This window comes from Saccopteryx leptura, chromosome 3, assembly GCF_036850995.1.
Source record: "Saccopteryx leptura isolate mSacLep1 chromosome 3, mSacLep1_pri_phased_curated, whole genome shotgun sequence".
NCBI lineage: Eukaryota > Metazoa > Chordata > Mammalia > Chiroptera > Emballonuridae > Saccopteryx > Saccopteryx leptura.
Window position 1 is genome coordinate 337,552,903 of NC_089505.1, and position 15,132 is coordinate 337,568,034.

Below are 15,132 nucleotides of genomic sequence, written 5' to 3' on the forward strand. Positions count from 1 at the left end.
TCTAGCATGTGCCCGATCAGGATCCACCTGGCAAGCCCACTAAGGGGTGCTCCGCCCATCTAGGGCATTGCTTGGTTGCAACTGGAGCCATTCTAGCACCTGAGGCGGAGGTCATAGAGCCGTCCTTAGCATCCAACCCACTTTGCTCCCAATGAGCCTTGGCTGCAGGAGGGGAAGAGACAGAGAAAAAGGAGAGGGGGAAGGGTGGAGAAGCAGATGGTCACTTCTCCTGTGTGCCCTGGCCGGGAATCGAACCCACATGCTGGGCCGACACTCTACCTCTGAGTCAACCGGCCAGGACAACCTAATTTAAAAAAAAAACAAAAACAAAAAAACCAGCCCTGGCCGGTTGGCTCAGTGGTAGAGCATTGGCCTGGCGTGCGGGGGACTTGGGTTCGATTCCCGGCCAGGGCACATAAGAGAGGCGCCCATTTGCTTCCCCCCCTCCTTCCTCTCTGTCTCTCTCTTCCCCTCCCGCAGCCAAGGCTCCATTGGGCAATGTTGAGATGGCCCGGGCGCTGGGGATGGCTCCTTGGCCTCTGCCCCAGGCGCTGGAGTGGCTCTGGTCGTGGCAGAACAACACCCCGGAGGGGCAGAGCATCGCCCCCTGGTGGGCAGAGCGTCGCCCCTGGTGGGCATGCCAGGTGGATCCCAGTCGGGCGCATGCGGGAGTCTGTCTGACTGTCTCTCCCCATTTCCAGCTTCAGAAAAGAAACAAAAAAATTTAAAAAAAACAAAAAAACAAAAAAACAAATTAAAAGAAAAATAATACTACATTAAGAAAATAGGTTGTGGGCTTGGCAATGGACGTGCAGGCCTTGCGGGTGGAAGGCTCCTGCTGGCACCATGTGGCTGTGGTCTCTCCTGCTCTGCTTTCCCCTGTCTCTGGCTATAAGTGGTCTGCATGAACCTGAGGTCCCAGAAGATGCTGGAGAACTGCACTGTGGGCCCCAAGGCCTTAGGTTCACTGCACATTCTTCCAGCCCGGGGACAGGGACTCCTCCCACACTGACCGCCTGGGATGACCATGGACTGCCACACAGCATGCAGAATGACTCTGGCTGCGGCATCTGGGTGACAGAGGGCCCTGCAGTGTTAGACAGGTGGCTCTGCAGTGTTAGACAGGCGGCTCTGCAGTGTTAGAGGCATCCTACAGCAGCTGCTATGTCACCCAGTGGGACTCCCACCACATCATGCCCGTCAGAGTAGAAGGGGTCGATGCACCTGGGCAGAGGAAAGTGGTGAAGACCAGGCTGCTCAAGTGTCCCAAGGTTCAATCTCTTTTCCAGTCACTACCTTCTGAACCCCCTCAGCCTCCAGAGACCAGCCCACACTGTTTTTGATCTTAACTCCTTACTGCGTAGTAACCATGAGCTCCCAAGTTTGTCAGAATTATTCCCCGGACATGGAGGCTGCCGTCAACCGCCTGATCAACCTGCATCTGTGGGCCTCCTACAACTACCTCTCTCTGGGCATTTATTTCGATCGTGACGATGTGGCTCTGGAGGGTGCGAGCCACTTCTTCCACAAGTTGGCCAAGGAGAAGCGGGAGGGCGCTGAGCGTCTCTTAAAGCTGCAAATCCAGCGTGGTGGCCACATTCTCTTCCAAGATGTGCAGAAGCCTTCCCGAGATGATTGGGGTAAAACTCAGGATGCCATGGAAGCCGCCATGGCCCTGGAGAAGAGCCTGAACCAGGCCCTTCTGGATCTGCATGCCTGGGTTCTACCCGTTCAGACCCTCACCTCTGTGACTTCCTGGAGGACCACTTCCTGGACGAGGAGGTGAAAATCATCAAGAAGATGGGCGACCACCTGACCAACCTCCGCAGACTGGCTGAACCCCAGGCTGGGGTGGGCGAGTATCTCTTTGAAAGGCTCACACTCAAGCACGACTAGGAGCCTTTAGAGCCCAGAAGCCTTTCAGGGGCCCCTCTGCATTCCCCTCTGCATTCCCCTCTGCAGTGTGTCTGGCATTGGTTTGAGCCTCTCCCTGAAACCATTCCGCATCCTTTTAACCTCCCTGCAGCCCTCTCCCATGCATTGGACCAAATTGAAATAAAGCTTTTTGCAGAAAAAAAAAAAAAAAAAAAAAAAGAAAGAAAGAAAAGAAAATAGATTGTGATTAAGAGATTATATATACATTTATTGGTAATGTTACTGAACTCTGAATGCAGAAAATACACAGAAATCATAACTTAAAAGGAAACATCTTAAAAATACAACATATGTACATACATTTAACCAATTCTGCATATCTGTTTAGATTCACAAACAAATATAGAGCTAATTCCATAGCTTTCATGCTGAATATACTTTGATTTCTAGTGTTTACTGTTCTCTATTCTAAAAACCTACTGTTATTTTGTTACTGTATTTACACCAAGATTTATTTTGTCTGTAGCTAATCTGAAAGCAAGACTGTGAGCCTGATAAAGAAGAAGCCAGGTAAATCAGGAACTTTAAAATACCTCTTTAAGAGAGGATAAAGCCAGTTCAATCCTACATACATAAATACAAAAGAGAGAATGATAGGAAGCAAGAAGAATCACAGAAGTATCAATTCTATTCTAAACTCTAAGTTCTAATTCTAGCAACAATTTAATGAGCAGTAGCTTAAATGTCTTTGTTCTAAAAAGTGAAACCAATTAGTTCTTTCATTAGTTTTCTGACTATACCCAATGAATAATTATCAAGTCTCCATATTCTCTTTTAACAATCCAAAAATATGATTTATACATAACAGAATCATTAACAAAAGAGGCCTCCAAACATACCATTGAATGCTGCAATATAGTTTGGGGGCCAGATTTCAATTTACATAATATTACCATTCATAAAGCATTTACGACACCCAGGACAATCATATTCAGCATTGTTAACTCAAATACTTCATCGATTCCTGCCATCAGGGAATTATGACATGGATGAAATCGTTATGACAATTTTACAGGGCCTCTAAACAGAACTGCACATAAAGTGAAATAATTATGAACTATGGCACAATTGTGACACCCCAGCAAGCTCCTAGAACTGAAGTTTTCACTATAACAACAGCACTACAAAATTACAGTGACAGTTAAATATCAGAAATATTTTTCTCTGCCAACTACTGAACAGAAGAATTTTTTTGAACTATATTTTTGACGAATAGACCATCTCTGAAATAAGCACTTGGGGAAACTGAAAAGTGAACAAAAAGAACTCCTTAAGTTCATTTTTCACAAATATTAACAACAAAGCAGTTTACAAAAAACCAAAATTATCCTACAAACAAATAAATATCCATCATTTTTGAAGAAAATATAGCTCAATTTCAAAAGTTCTATTTGGTTTGTGACTAGACTTGAAAGTATTAAAAAACAAACAAACCGATTCTAATAATACTGACTTACTATGAAAGATTTGAAAAAAGCACTTCAAGTTTTAAGTTGAATGCTTCAGTCTCTCCTCTATTTCCAGAGACTGTAAATAAAGAAAAGGGGCTTTTGCAAAAATAAACAAAAACAAAACAAAATAAAATCACCGACCAAAATTAATCATACAAGAAAACCTTTTTCTTTTGAACACTTCACTTTAGTTGGTCCTGTATTAGCGTAAGGTTTCTACGGCAAGGACTTCCCTTATCTTTCTCATGTTTTAATCAAGGCTGTGGGTTCCTAAGAAGTCAGGCAGAGTCAGAGGTAGCTTTAGGATGCAGTATACTTGACTAAAGTATGTAGATAGTTCAAATCAACATGTCATTCTAAAAGGATTACAACATGTAAAAATGCAAAAAGAAACCCTGTACAGCCCTCACCGCCTTGCACTAAGAGAACAATTCTGAGGAACTGAGAAACACTGCAGCCAGGAAACAGGCCTGGGCCTCACCTTCCATGAGCTGCTTCAATGCACCAGTTCAGGCTGGTTTTCCACAAAGGGTAGCACCCCACTCACATAGTAGGCAATGCCGAGAGACAGCAAAGCAATGACAAAGATCAAGAGCAGGACTCTCCAGAAGCCCAGATCCTCTACAAATTCCTGCCAGGTGGTTCGGAAGCTGGACAGCACGCCTTCACCTTGCTGTAGGTTGGGGTTGAGGAGAGAATGGCTCTCCATGGCGCTGCGAAAGAGGCAAAGAGAAAATAAATGGGCATGAAACAACACAATTCACCCGTTTCAAAAACATAAAACAACAGAAACTATATTATTTAGAAAATACTCACAAGAAGAAAACTGACATGTACATAAACTCACACACTTATGTACTGATTTATGTATCTGGACAATCTACCTTAAACTATAAATTGTTAAACCATAATGAATATGCTTCTTGGTTTTGTACCTAGCAGAGTCAAAGTTTAAGTTCTTTTCTAATAAAAAAAAAAGTCCCAAGAAGGAGTCTTGAGTAGGTCAAATGAGCTCAAATATTAAACCAAAACACATTTGGTTATTTTAAATTTAGAGGAATTCAAAACGAAGATTTATAATTTGAGCATTTGTGTTAATGAAAATAAGCAAAGAAATGCAAATAAAAATATCATTTAATACATTATGTGACTCTCACAGTTAAAAGAGGGTTATTATTTAGTTTAATAATCTGATCAGTAAAGGAATTCTGTCTTTTACTATAATCCTCTAATAATGGAAGCTGACTCCTAAGTCTGTTGTACATTTGAACATGTCTATTCATTAGAAATTCTTTTTAATACTTTCTTCCCACTGATTTTAGTTCTAGCTTGTACAATAATACAGGAGAAGTGTATTTTTCTTCTGCATAAAGGCTGAATCTATTTGAAATAAAGTAATACAAACACCATAAAACATTGATTCTGGTTTTCAGAACTCTACTAAGGAGAAATATGACTGCTATAAATAGCAAACAGTATATCTGACTTTGGTATCTGAAAGCCCACACTGTGATGAATTCAAAGCTCTAGGGATCAGCACCCACAATTATGTCACAGCACGCAGGCAATAGCAGGCTATCGTTTAGATTAAAGCCACAATGACCATAATCATATGTATCAACTATCTATTGCTTAGAAAAGTCATTACTACCCTTCCCAAACCCTCTCTTCTTCATAGTCTTCCAAATATCTGGGTACAGAACAATGCAAACAACACAAAACAATGCCTCAGTCTGTTTCACTATGTAAAATTAGCAGCTAAAAAAAATCTACAGCTCTATTTTATTTCTTGACATGGTTAACCAGAGGTCCCTCAGCCTTCACTAATACTAGAAGTCTTCTCTTATTGGAAGCTGACTTCCTAATGGGCTAGTTTGCTCGACATCCAAAAATATTTTTTTCAAATTAAAAGATGTTTATTTTCTGCCTGACCAACGGCGGCTCAATGGATAGAAGGTTGATGTGGGATGCTGAGGTCTTAGGTTTGAAACCTCAAGGTCACCAGCTTAAGCACGGGAGCATCTGACTTGAACACAGGTCGCCAGCTTGAGCATGGGATTATTGACACGATCCCAGGGTCGCTGGCTTGAGTCCAAGAAACTGGCTTGAGTAAGGGGTCACTGGCTTGGCTTGAGCCCCGGTCAAGGCACAAATGACAAGCAAGCAATGAACAACTAAAGTGACACAATTACGAGTTGATGCTTCTCATCTCTCTCTCTTTCTGCCTCTCTCTCTCAAGAAAAATTTAAAAATAAAAAATAAGATTAGAATGTTGAGAAGGTTTAAACCCATAAAACCATAAATAGATAAAGGTCAGAAATTAATTCTGACATATAAAATGTACTGACTATGTCTGAGCTGACATGGTCTCATATTCAAGATGTTAGATGTAAAATGAGAATTCAATTGAGCCTTCTCCAGGAGCTCATGAGGCTCCACCAATCAGAATTTTCTATCGTGACTTTATTCAATGAAATATTTTCTACTGTCCACGAATACATGATTCTAGCATGATGGTGTGTGTGTGTGCAATTCTTTTTGTACATTTGTCATCTACACTGTCTTAATCATCCTGTACCTACAAAGTAAAAAAGAAGTAAATTAAACTTAAGATATATGGGGGAATGGGAAAATATTTTTCACCAACTTGATTTACATAGGCCCTTAAATTATTTTGTTTCAGGGACTCCTAAGGGAAATGGAAACTACTATAGTAAATACATTCAAACTCTTGCTTTATTTTCTATTCTAGAAAAGGCTGTTACACAGTTTGCCATAATGCCACATGCTAGCCAATTCCTATAAGCTTTTTCTCACTTTTTAATTAAGATACAATTCTGATACTAAAAATTTCAACTTTCTAATGTGTACAATTCACTGTTTTTAATACATTCACAAAGTTTTACAACCATCTTTATCTAATTCCAAAACATTTTTATCGTTTCTACAAGAAATTCCATACCCATCACCAGTCACTCCTACCCTGTCCCTTCCTGCAGCTCCTGGCAACCACTAATCTACTTCCTATTTGTCAATTCTGGACACATCATATGAAGAATCCTATATATCAATAATATATAGCCTTTTGTGACTGATGTCTCTCATGTAGTATGTTTTCAAAGTTTATCCATGTTATAGCTTGTAGCAGTATTTCATTACTTTTTATGGTGGAATAATATATTCCACTGGATGGATAGATGACATTTTGTTATCCATGTATCAGCTGATGGACTTCTGGGTGGTTTCCACCTTTTAGTTATTACAAATAATGCCACTATGAACATTTGTGTACAAGTTTTTGGTGAATATGTGCTTTCACTTTTCTTCAGTATATACCTAGAGGTGAAATTGTTGGGTCATGTGGTAATGCTGTGTAAATTTTTTTTTGTGTGTGTGACAGAGACAGAGTGAGGGACAGATAGGGACAGACAGGAAGGGAGACAGATGAGAAGCACCAATTCTTTGTTGAGGCACCTTAGTTGTTCATTGACTGCTTTCATATACATGCCTTGACCAGGGGGCTACAGCAGATCGAGTGACCTCTTGCTCAAGGCAACGACCCTGGGCTCAAGCTGATGAGCTGTGCTCAAACCAGATGAGCCCGCACTCAAGCTGGCGACCTCGGGGTTTCAAACCCAGGTTCTCCATGTCCTAGTCTGATGCTCCATCCACTGCGCCACCGCCTGGTCAGGCAACGCTATGTAACTTTTTGATGAACGGCCAGGCTGTTTTACATTCCTACTAGCAATGGATGAGGGTTCCAACTTCCTCACAGACTCAATAACATTTGTTACCACCTGTCTTTCTGAGGACAGCCATCCTACTGGGTATGAAGTGGTATTTCACTGTGGTTTTGATTATTCACATTTCCCTAATGACTAATGATGTGGCCTCTAAGCATTTTAAGCTATAACCACTGCATTTCTATCATGATGCTAAGGGGCAGAAGTCAGATAGGACAACCAGGTAGTGCAAATATTAAAAATTCAATTTTTGAAGAACTGGCTTTACACAATGCTGTAACTAATACAGACTCTCATGCTGAAATGAAATGGAAGGTATGTGAGAGAAGCAGGAATAAATATTTCACACTGAGCTGCTCGAATGACTCATTACTTCTTAAGTAATCCCAACTGAAGCAAAACGAGTTAAAAATCAATTTCTGATAAAGAGGTACCAAGAAACCAGTTATTAACAAAATACAACAAGATCTCAAAATATACCTAGCAAAAACAAAAGCACATTCTTAGACATTTCTCATGGTAAAAAAAGCTTATAGTAATTTACTACTATTTTTTAGAAAGATGAAAATAAATTTCAAGTTATGTTGGAAGAATATAATCTGTAACAAATAATAGATAGCAATGTTATTAGCTTGCTTGCATCCTGACAGTCAATCCGAAGTTCGCAGGTGAGAGAAAAGGTCTTGCAGATGCATCTTTGACTTCCTGCACACTTATCTACTTATCAGCTTTCAGTGATAACTCATGAGAAGCACGCACTGTTCTGGAAGTAAAACTCTTTAACTTCTTTGGACAGTAATAAATATTTGAGCGTCTCAACAAAACAGTCCTAAGCTTTAGAGTGGAATTAGCGGTCCTCAATATACCAGCCAGCACATGAAGAGGGAGGAAAGCAATCATGGCCACAGAGAATCTGAGGGGTGAACCATGAAAATAGAGGATTGGATTTAGAACTCAAAGAAACAATGATCCTAATGGTCTAGGTCCGTGGTGCCGAACCTTTTTATAAAAACCACCCACTTTTGCAGTGCTGGTCAACTGTTCCCTCCTGCCCACTAGTGGGCGGTCCCACTTTCATGGTGGGCCTAGGGGAGCAACCAAACGGCACCACGATTGGCCCACCATGAAAGCTGGAATGCCCACTAGTGGGCGGGAGGGACCAGGTTGACCAGCACTGCAAAAGTGGGTGGTTTTTATAAAAAGGTTCACTATCACTGGTCTAGGTGGTCTGCGATCCTAAACCCCAATCTGTTCATTCAGCTAGCGGTCAGCAGCTGATGAGGGTCCTTGAAATATACTGCACTGACAACCTCGTGGGAAGACTATACTAAGCTCATGGCCCTTACCTGGAATAACCAGGAAGGCTGAAACTCCATGGCAGTCAATGAAACTACATGCTAGTACAACCAAGTCTGTTGAGCCAGTGAGGCCAGGAGAAAAGATGATTTGTCACCTTTTAGAGTTCCCTAAACTGTGTTCTGGACTGGTTGTAGATAAGAACAGTGAGAGATTTAAGACCCAGTTTGCCCTGGCTGGGTAGCTCAGTTGGCTAGAACATCAGCTCGATACGCCAAGTTTTATCCCCAGTCAGGGCATATACAAGAATCAAGCAATGAATTCGTGAATAAGTGGAACAACGAATTGGTATTTCCCTCTCTCTCTCCCTTCTTCTCTAAAATTAATAAACTAAAAAAAGACCCAATCAGTCACTGCATCTGAGCTTCAGTTACTCCCAGGAGCCCACATTCCGTTTGTTCCACCCGTTCTCACTTCCACATCACTGAACTGTGTGCATGGTAAGTTTCATCTTGTTCCTCTCCTCCTATTTTACTTTCCTCACCAGTCTACTTCCCTACCATTTAAACTACCTTTCGGTCTTTTCTAATACTATCCCAGTTCTTAGCCTTACTTCTCCTTCTCTCCCGGTTTGAAGTCCCATTCCCTCTGTGACCTGTACTAAGACCTCCAGCCCCTCCTGCTCAGCTCTCATCCACCTCTTCTCCCGTGCTGCCCAGGCAGCAGGTTTCCTTGCACAGAACATTATGTGCATAATAGACACCTAGGAATTTCTGTTAATAGCTTTTCAACTGTAATCTAGAGCCATAGGGACCTATAGAAAGTTTAAAGAAACTATCGAAGCTCTGTTCTTGAAAGCAAAGAAATATAAATTGCACGAAGTTTTCACAGATGACCCAGGGACTTAATGTGACTTGCCCATTAAAAAACATATCTTAAGTACCTTTCACTCTCAGCTGTCTGCATGGTCTCCAGTTTTGAGTGGGTTCCTCTGTTAAATCCTTTTACCTCCTGTTCTTCCAAAGATTCCAGCAATCGGATGACATCTTTATTCACTCCCCTGCGCTTGGCCAGAACTAAGGGTGTGGCACCTTGATGATTGCTAAAAGAAAGGTCATAAATATAAAGAGGTCATCACAGTAGTTGTACTACATTGTTAGTACTTACTGTATAGATCAGGGGTCCCCAAACTTTTTACACAGGGGACTAGTTCACTGTCCCTTAGACCGTTGGAGGGCCGAACTATAAAAAAAACTATGAACAAATCCCTATGCACACTACACATATCTTATTTTAAAGTAAAAAAAAAAAATGGGAATACAATATTTAAAATAAAGAACAAGTAAATTTAAATCAAACTGACCAGTATTTCAATGTGGGGCACCGCAGCCGCAGACCGGATGTACGTCAATATGATGCGTTTCTGGAGCCATGATGCGTGCCTCCCGTGTCACCGGAAGTAGTACTGTATGTGAGCAACACCGCACTTTGCAGTGCTGCTCACATACAGTACTCCATATACAGTGCTCCTCTCACTGACCACCAATGAAAGAGGTGCCCCCTTCCGGAAGTGGGGCGGGCTAGATAAATGGCCTCTGGGGGCTGCTTGTGGCCCACAGGCCGTAGTTTGGGGACCCCTGGTATAGATAGTGAAGAATGTATAAGTCCAGTTAAGTCAAAACTTCAACCCAGAGCAGAACCAATGGTCAAGCTGAAACCTGAATTTTGAGTTAACCTATTTTTTTCCCTTTTAGAGAAAAAGGAAAAGGAATATATAGGCAAAAGAGTGAATAAATGAGAATAAATAAAAGAAAAAAAGGGCATCTTCCCAGAAATTAATTTAGAAAGTCTAATACTAGATTCATTTTTATTTGAAATTTACATTTTATGGGAACAATGTTTTTATTTTTAAAAAGTTTAAGAATTAAAAATAAAAGACAATCCCAAAAGCAAACAAATAAGCTGCTTTGGTTTATCTAGCTTTTAACATCGAACAGGGCAGAGTCCGAATAACACTGAATCCCGTAGTCAATTCCCACCACGTGCCGTCTATACGGTAGCAGAACCACTTATTATCTTATTCAGATTTAGGAACATTATAGCACCTAATAAATTAGGGCAACATGTAACTGTAGTTTAAAGGTCAAGCTTAACTTTAAAGGTAGCCTGACATCTTTCCCACTCAAGAAAGTATCTCCAAAACAAAGAGAATCACTTCTTCAAATTGTTCGGTATAAAAAGGACTCTGAGCCCTAGAGAGATTCTGAAGCTAGTGTGAAATATTATATGACAGAAGGCACACAAGCTTTGGAATCAGGTGGAACTAGGTTCAAATTCTAGTGAGGTGATCTTTGTTAAGTCACTTAATCTTCCTTGTCTCAACTATTTCATCTGTAACATAAAGATAACACCTACTTCAAGAGCTATTCATTGAGGATTGAATGAGCTAACATAAGTAAACACAGTGTTCAGCCCATAACAGATTTCCAACAAATTTTAGTTTTTCTTTTTCTCTTGTCTTACAATAGACAATTAACAGCAGAACATAGCCACTATTTTCATAGAACTTATACTGCTTCAGCATAAATCCAGAAGTCAGCCTCTTGTTCCCTCACTCTCCTAACAAGGTCCCATTGTTTTCAATGCCTTTTTGAATGTGTCATTACAATTGATCAATGAGGAAACAAAATCCTTAGAATCCACAATTAGCCCACCGGTTGAGAGACTAAAGGAAAGAAATGACTAGATTTCAGAAACGACAGAGAACTTACCAAATATCAATTTTGAGTCCATTGGACACTAAAAATTGAATAGTATCCACATGACCACAGAGATGAAGAGCTGTGTTCCCTTGATAATCTGTGGCCAGAAGATCTGCACCAAATTTATGCAACAACTGACAGATGTCTACATTCCCACGGGCTGCTGCAAGGTGAAGGCCTGTTCTGCCCCTGCTGTCACGAATATTTGGGTCAAAGCCACTTTCCAAAAGCCGCTTGGAATAGTTGAAGTCTCCGTCAATACAGGCTTGTAGCAAGGGCACATTAGTCTGAGAAGAATCATTCACAAAAACGTAGGACATTGTTCTGATGTGGTGGATGCCTATAATGAAATGTGGGATGAGATTCGGTGAAGCCAAACTAAACCAAAACAATGAAGTCACTGAGAAAGGTACTGGTTATCCTTCTGGGCTCCTGCCTCTGATAAATCACCTCACCAAACAGAAACAATGTTATCAGTTATATTTTAATTTCCTTTAAAATGTCTTATTTCCTTCATATCTGCTGGGTCAAAATTACAATTAAATTACTAAAACGTTCTAGTTTGGTTTTCAACAGGTAAAAAGATTGAGATGTTTTTAAAGTTAAGCAAGATATAACTGCTTAGATTTAAGTTTACTGCATTTTCAGAAAACATGAATATGAGATCCTTAGACTTCAAAGACATACCTACACATACTTGCTAATAGAGATTCTAATTTAAAACAAAGTAATTCCTTCATATATTTGCTTCTAATTGTATTTGCGATATTCTACATAGTAAATGGAACTATATGCTCAAAAGTTAACTAAATCAGCAGGATAGAAACCCAGCAAATTAACTTAAGCACTCAATAAGGTCCTGCTAAACGTTGTGTTTATAGCATAAACTTCAAATTTTAATAGAAAGAGAAAAGCTAAGGAAAGCAACCAACTGAACTTAAAAATTGGAAATATGAAATCAATTCAGACTGTCCTTTTTTTTATTAATTTTAATGGGGTGACATTGATAAATCAGGGTACATATGTTCAGAGAAAACATCTCCAGGTTATTTTGACATTTGATTATGCTGCATTCCCATCACCCAAAGCCCAATTGTCTTCCATCACCTTCTAACTGGTTTTCTTGATTGTCTATCTTTTTTAGAGTATTAATCCTTTTCTGCTGTTTTATGGCATCTACATATCACTTTACCAAATTCCCATTGTCTGAAGACAGAGACGAGGAAAACCAGGTCTGTCTGGGAATAGAGTGGGACAAAGGCAGCAATCCCAACAGCAGCAATCCCAACAGTGTCCACACTACTATTTCATCCCCCTGAGCAACGCAGCTTTACCAATTTGACCCTATCTCTCTCACTGATACCTCTCTGCCCCAGTGGTCTTTCAGTGTCTCTCCCTTTCTCTCAGTGTCTCCCTCTCTCTCTCTGTGTCTCTTTCTCCATCTCTCTCTCTCTCTCTGTCTTTCAGTATTAGTATCTTTCTCTCTGTGTGTGTCTCTCTCTGTGTCTCTTTCTCTCTTGGTGTGTCTCTCTTCCCTGCCCCCCCTCTTGGTTCATATATGAATAAGTTAATGCCTGATGAATCTTTACTAAGGAACTGAGGAGAAAATAAACCAAAACAAGAAAACACAAAGGCAGAGACTGATACGTCTATTATAGAGATGACTCCCCTTCTCCGGTTACAGAAGCTTAGGCAGACATAAGCTTGGCTTGTAATTTATCAGACAAAGTCTTTCGTTCTGGAACACTAAGGGAATTGGATGCAAGACCAATCTATTCCTGCACCTAACCTGCAGGGTATCAGGAAAGCACGGCTGTGTAGTTTTATGAGATTCTTGGGTCCCTACTCCTTTTTTAGCCTGGTCTGCCAGCAGAACCACTGTCCCCCTAGTGCTGGGCTTCCTTAAACTAGAGCTCTGTTGCTGCCCTGGGTTTTGTGTGTAAAGGGAAAACATTAACAAATACTGAAGGCCTGTGCTGAGCTAGGCACTGCATTAGAGCTTTTCACTGAATTTTATTTAATCTTCCTAACAACTCCATGATAAGATTTATTGTACCTGAATTTTAGTAAGGAGTCACTGAAGGATAAGCCAAGAAAATGGCATGGTCTCATTATATTAGTCTTTCAGAAAGATTACTTTGTTGGCAATATGAAGAGGTTAGATTGGAGGGGGTCAAGACTGGAAACAGGGAGATCAATCAGTAGGTCATTTTAGAAATTCGGGCAAGAAATGATGAGAGCCTGACCTGAGGCAGTGGCAGAGAGAAGGGAACATTCTAGAGAGGGAGAAGATAAAATGAGCACAACTTAATGATCTGCTGGATATAAAGAGTGAGAAGTAGCTGTTAGGGATAATTCTAAATAAGGGGGAAATCTGCTTATGATTAAGAATTACAGAGATCAAGATAAAATAAACTGTAGATTATGACATTATATAATACTTTTTAAAGAAATTAACCTGATGAGAAGAAATTACTCAATAAAATTGTCAAGAGGCTCTGGCCGGTTGGCTCAGCGGTAGAGCGTCGGCCTGGCGTGCGGGGGACCAGGGTTCGATTCCCGGCCAGGGCACATAGGAGAAGCGCCCATTTGCTTCTCCACCCCCCCCCTCCTCCTTCCTCTCTGTCTCTCTCTTCCCCTCCCGCAGCCAAGGCTCCATTGGAGCAAAGATGGCCCGGGCGCTGGGGATAGCTCCTTGGCCTCTGCCCCAGGCACTAGAGTGGCTCTGGTCGCGGCAGAGCGAAGCCCCGGAGGGGCAGAGCATCGCCCCCTGGTGGGCAGAGCGTCGCCCCTGGTGGGCGTGCTGGGTGGATCCCAGTTGGGGAGTCTGTCTGACTGTCTCTCCCCGTTTCCAGCTTCAGAAAAATACAAAAAAAAAAAAAAAATTGTCAAGAATTTTCTTTTGATGGTAATCTCCCTATTTTCTTCCCACAACATTCATTGGATTGGATCATTAAAACTGGAACATTAAAAAAGACAAAGCTATAAAAAACTTTTAAAAAATGAAATACAATGTAAGTGCTTTTCAAGATGTAATGTGTTTTGGTTAAATTGTGTATGAATAGATTCTGAAACAATTTACTTGGTGTTTTGGTTCAAACACAGTAAGAATTCTTGTGGTTTGCAGACTGGGATTCTTTTGAATGTTGGCTTAGTTTAAAAAAAAAAAGAAAGAAAAAAATGCCTCTCTTGTCTATTTTTTAAGAAAAAAATGTGTGCTACATTTTATGAGTTTCTTTGTGCCCTTGAGAAACTGCTAATTTTACCCTCAAGTTCAATAACCTCAATGATAGATAACATTTTTTATTCTGATTACAGAACTGGATCTGTCATAAAGCAAGGCCACAACAGAAAATACTCACGTAAGCCCTACGATTAAATCTTTTTTCAGTGGTCACCTGGCAATTTCTCTGAATTCTTAAGAAGGTTCAACAGGATATCCAGAAATGTACCAGCAAGGATCTAAAGTAAATAGAAAATTTGGTTATAACAAAGATGTGGTGTGAAAAAGGACTTGCTGTTCTACTAACATAGACAAGTTAGTGGGTAGATATTTTCCAGAAAGTCTATGGGCAAGGCATCGATTTATGAGCCTAGTAAAGAAACTGACAAGTAATAAAGCAATAAAAAGGAAGAACAAAAGCGCTTAATAAAGAGTGGCTCTGTTGCCCATAAACAAGAAAGAATGGACAGAAAGATAAAAGAAAAAGAATCACATTATGAAATTATGTGTCATCAGTAGAAAAAAAAAACTGGGCTCTGACAATTCACTCTAAGTCACTGGAATTCAGAACGCATATTTTTCAAGTAAATGGTGGCTAGATCTCCTCCTAAGATTGTCCTCCCTCTTTTCTTTTCAGTGTGAAAGAAAAACTGGCTCAAATCTATCTGCAGTCTTCGTCACATGGCTGATCCCACTCCTCCTAACTGTGATGCTGGGACCTA

The 15,132-nt window shown here is 40.6% G+C and overlaps 1 protein-coding gene and 1 pseudogene across 3 annotated transcripts in view; one reads left to right on the forward strand and one right to left on the reverse strand.

The window, feature by feature from the left end:
* The first annotated feature begins 1,280 nt into the window (after nt 1-1,280).
* LOC136398045 (ferritin light chain pseudogene) lies at nt 1,281-2,077 on the forward strand (annotated as a pseudogene).
* A 45-nt stretch (nt 2,078-2,122) lies between these two features.
* Nucleotides 2,123-15,132, reverse strand: part of ANKRD46 (ankyrin repeat domain 46) — a 32,002-nt gene continuing 18,992 nt past the window's right edge. For 2 of the 3 annotated variants that reach the window (XM_066379241.1, XM_066379243.1), the window contains exons 2-5: nt 14,550-14,649; nt 11,197-11,527; nt 9,369-9,527; nt 2,123-4,099 (exon numbers count right to left, since the gene is read on the reverse strand). In XM_066379241.1, coding sequence (XP_066235338.1) covers nt 3,883-4,099; nt 9,369-9,527; nt 11,197-11,507 — 687 coding nt within the window. In that variant the 5' untranslated portion in view covers nt 11,508-11,527; nt 14,550-14,649 and the 3' untranslated portion in view covers nt 2,123-3,882. The remainder of the gene's footprint in view (nt 4,100-9,368; nt 9,528-11,196; nt 11,528-14,549; nt 14,650-15,132) is intronic. The other variant, XM_066379244.1, reaches the window with a different exon arrangement.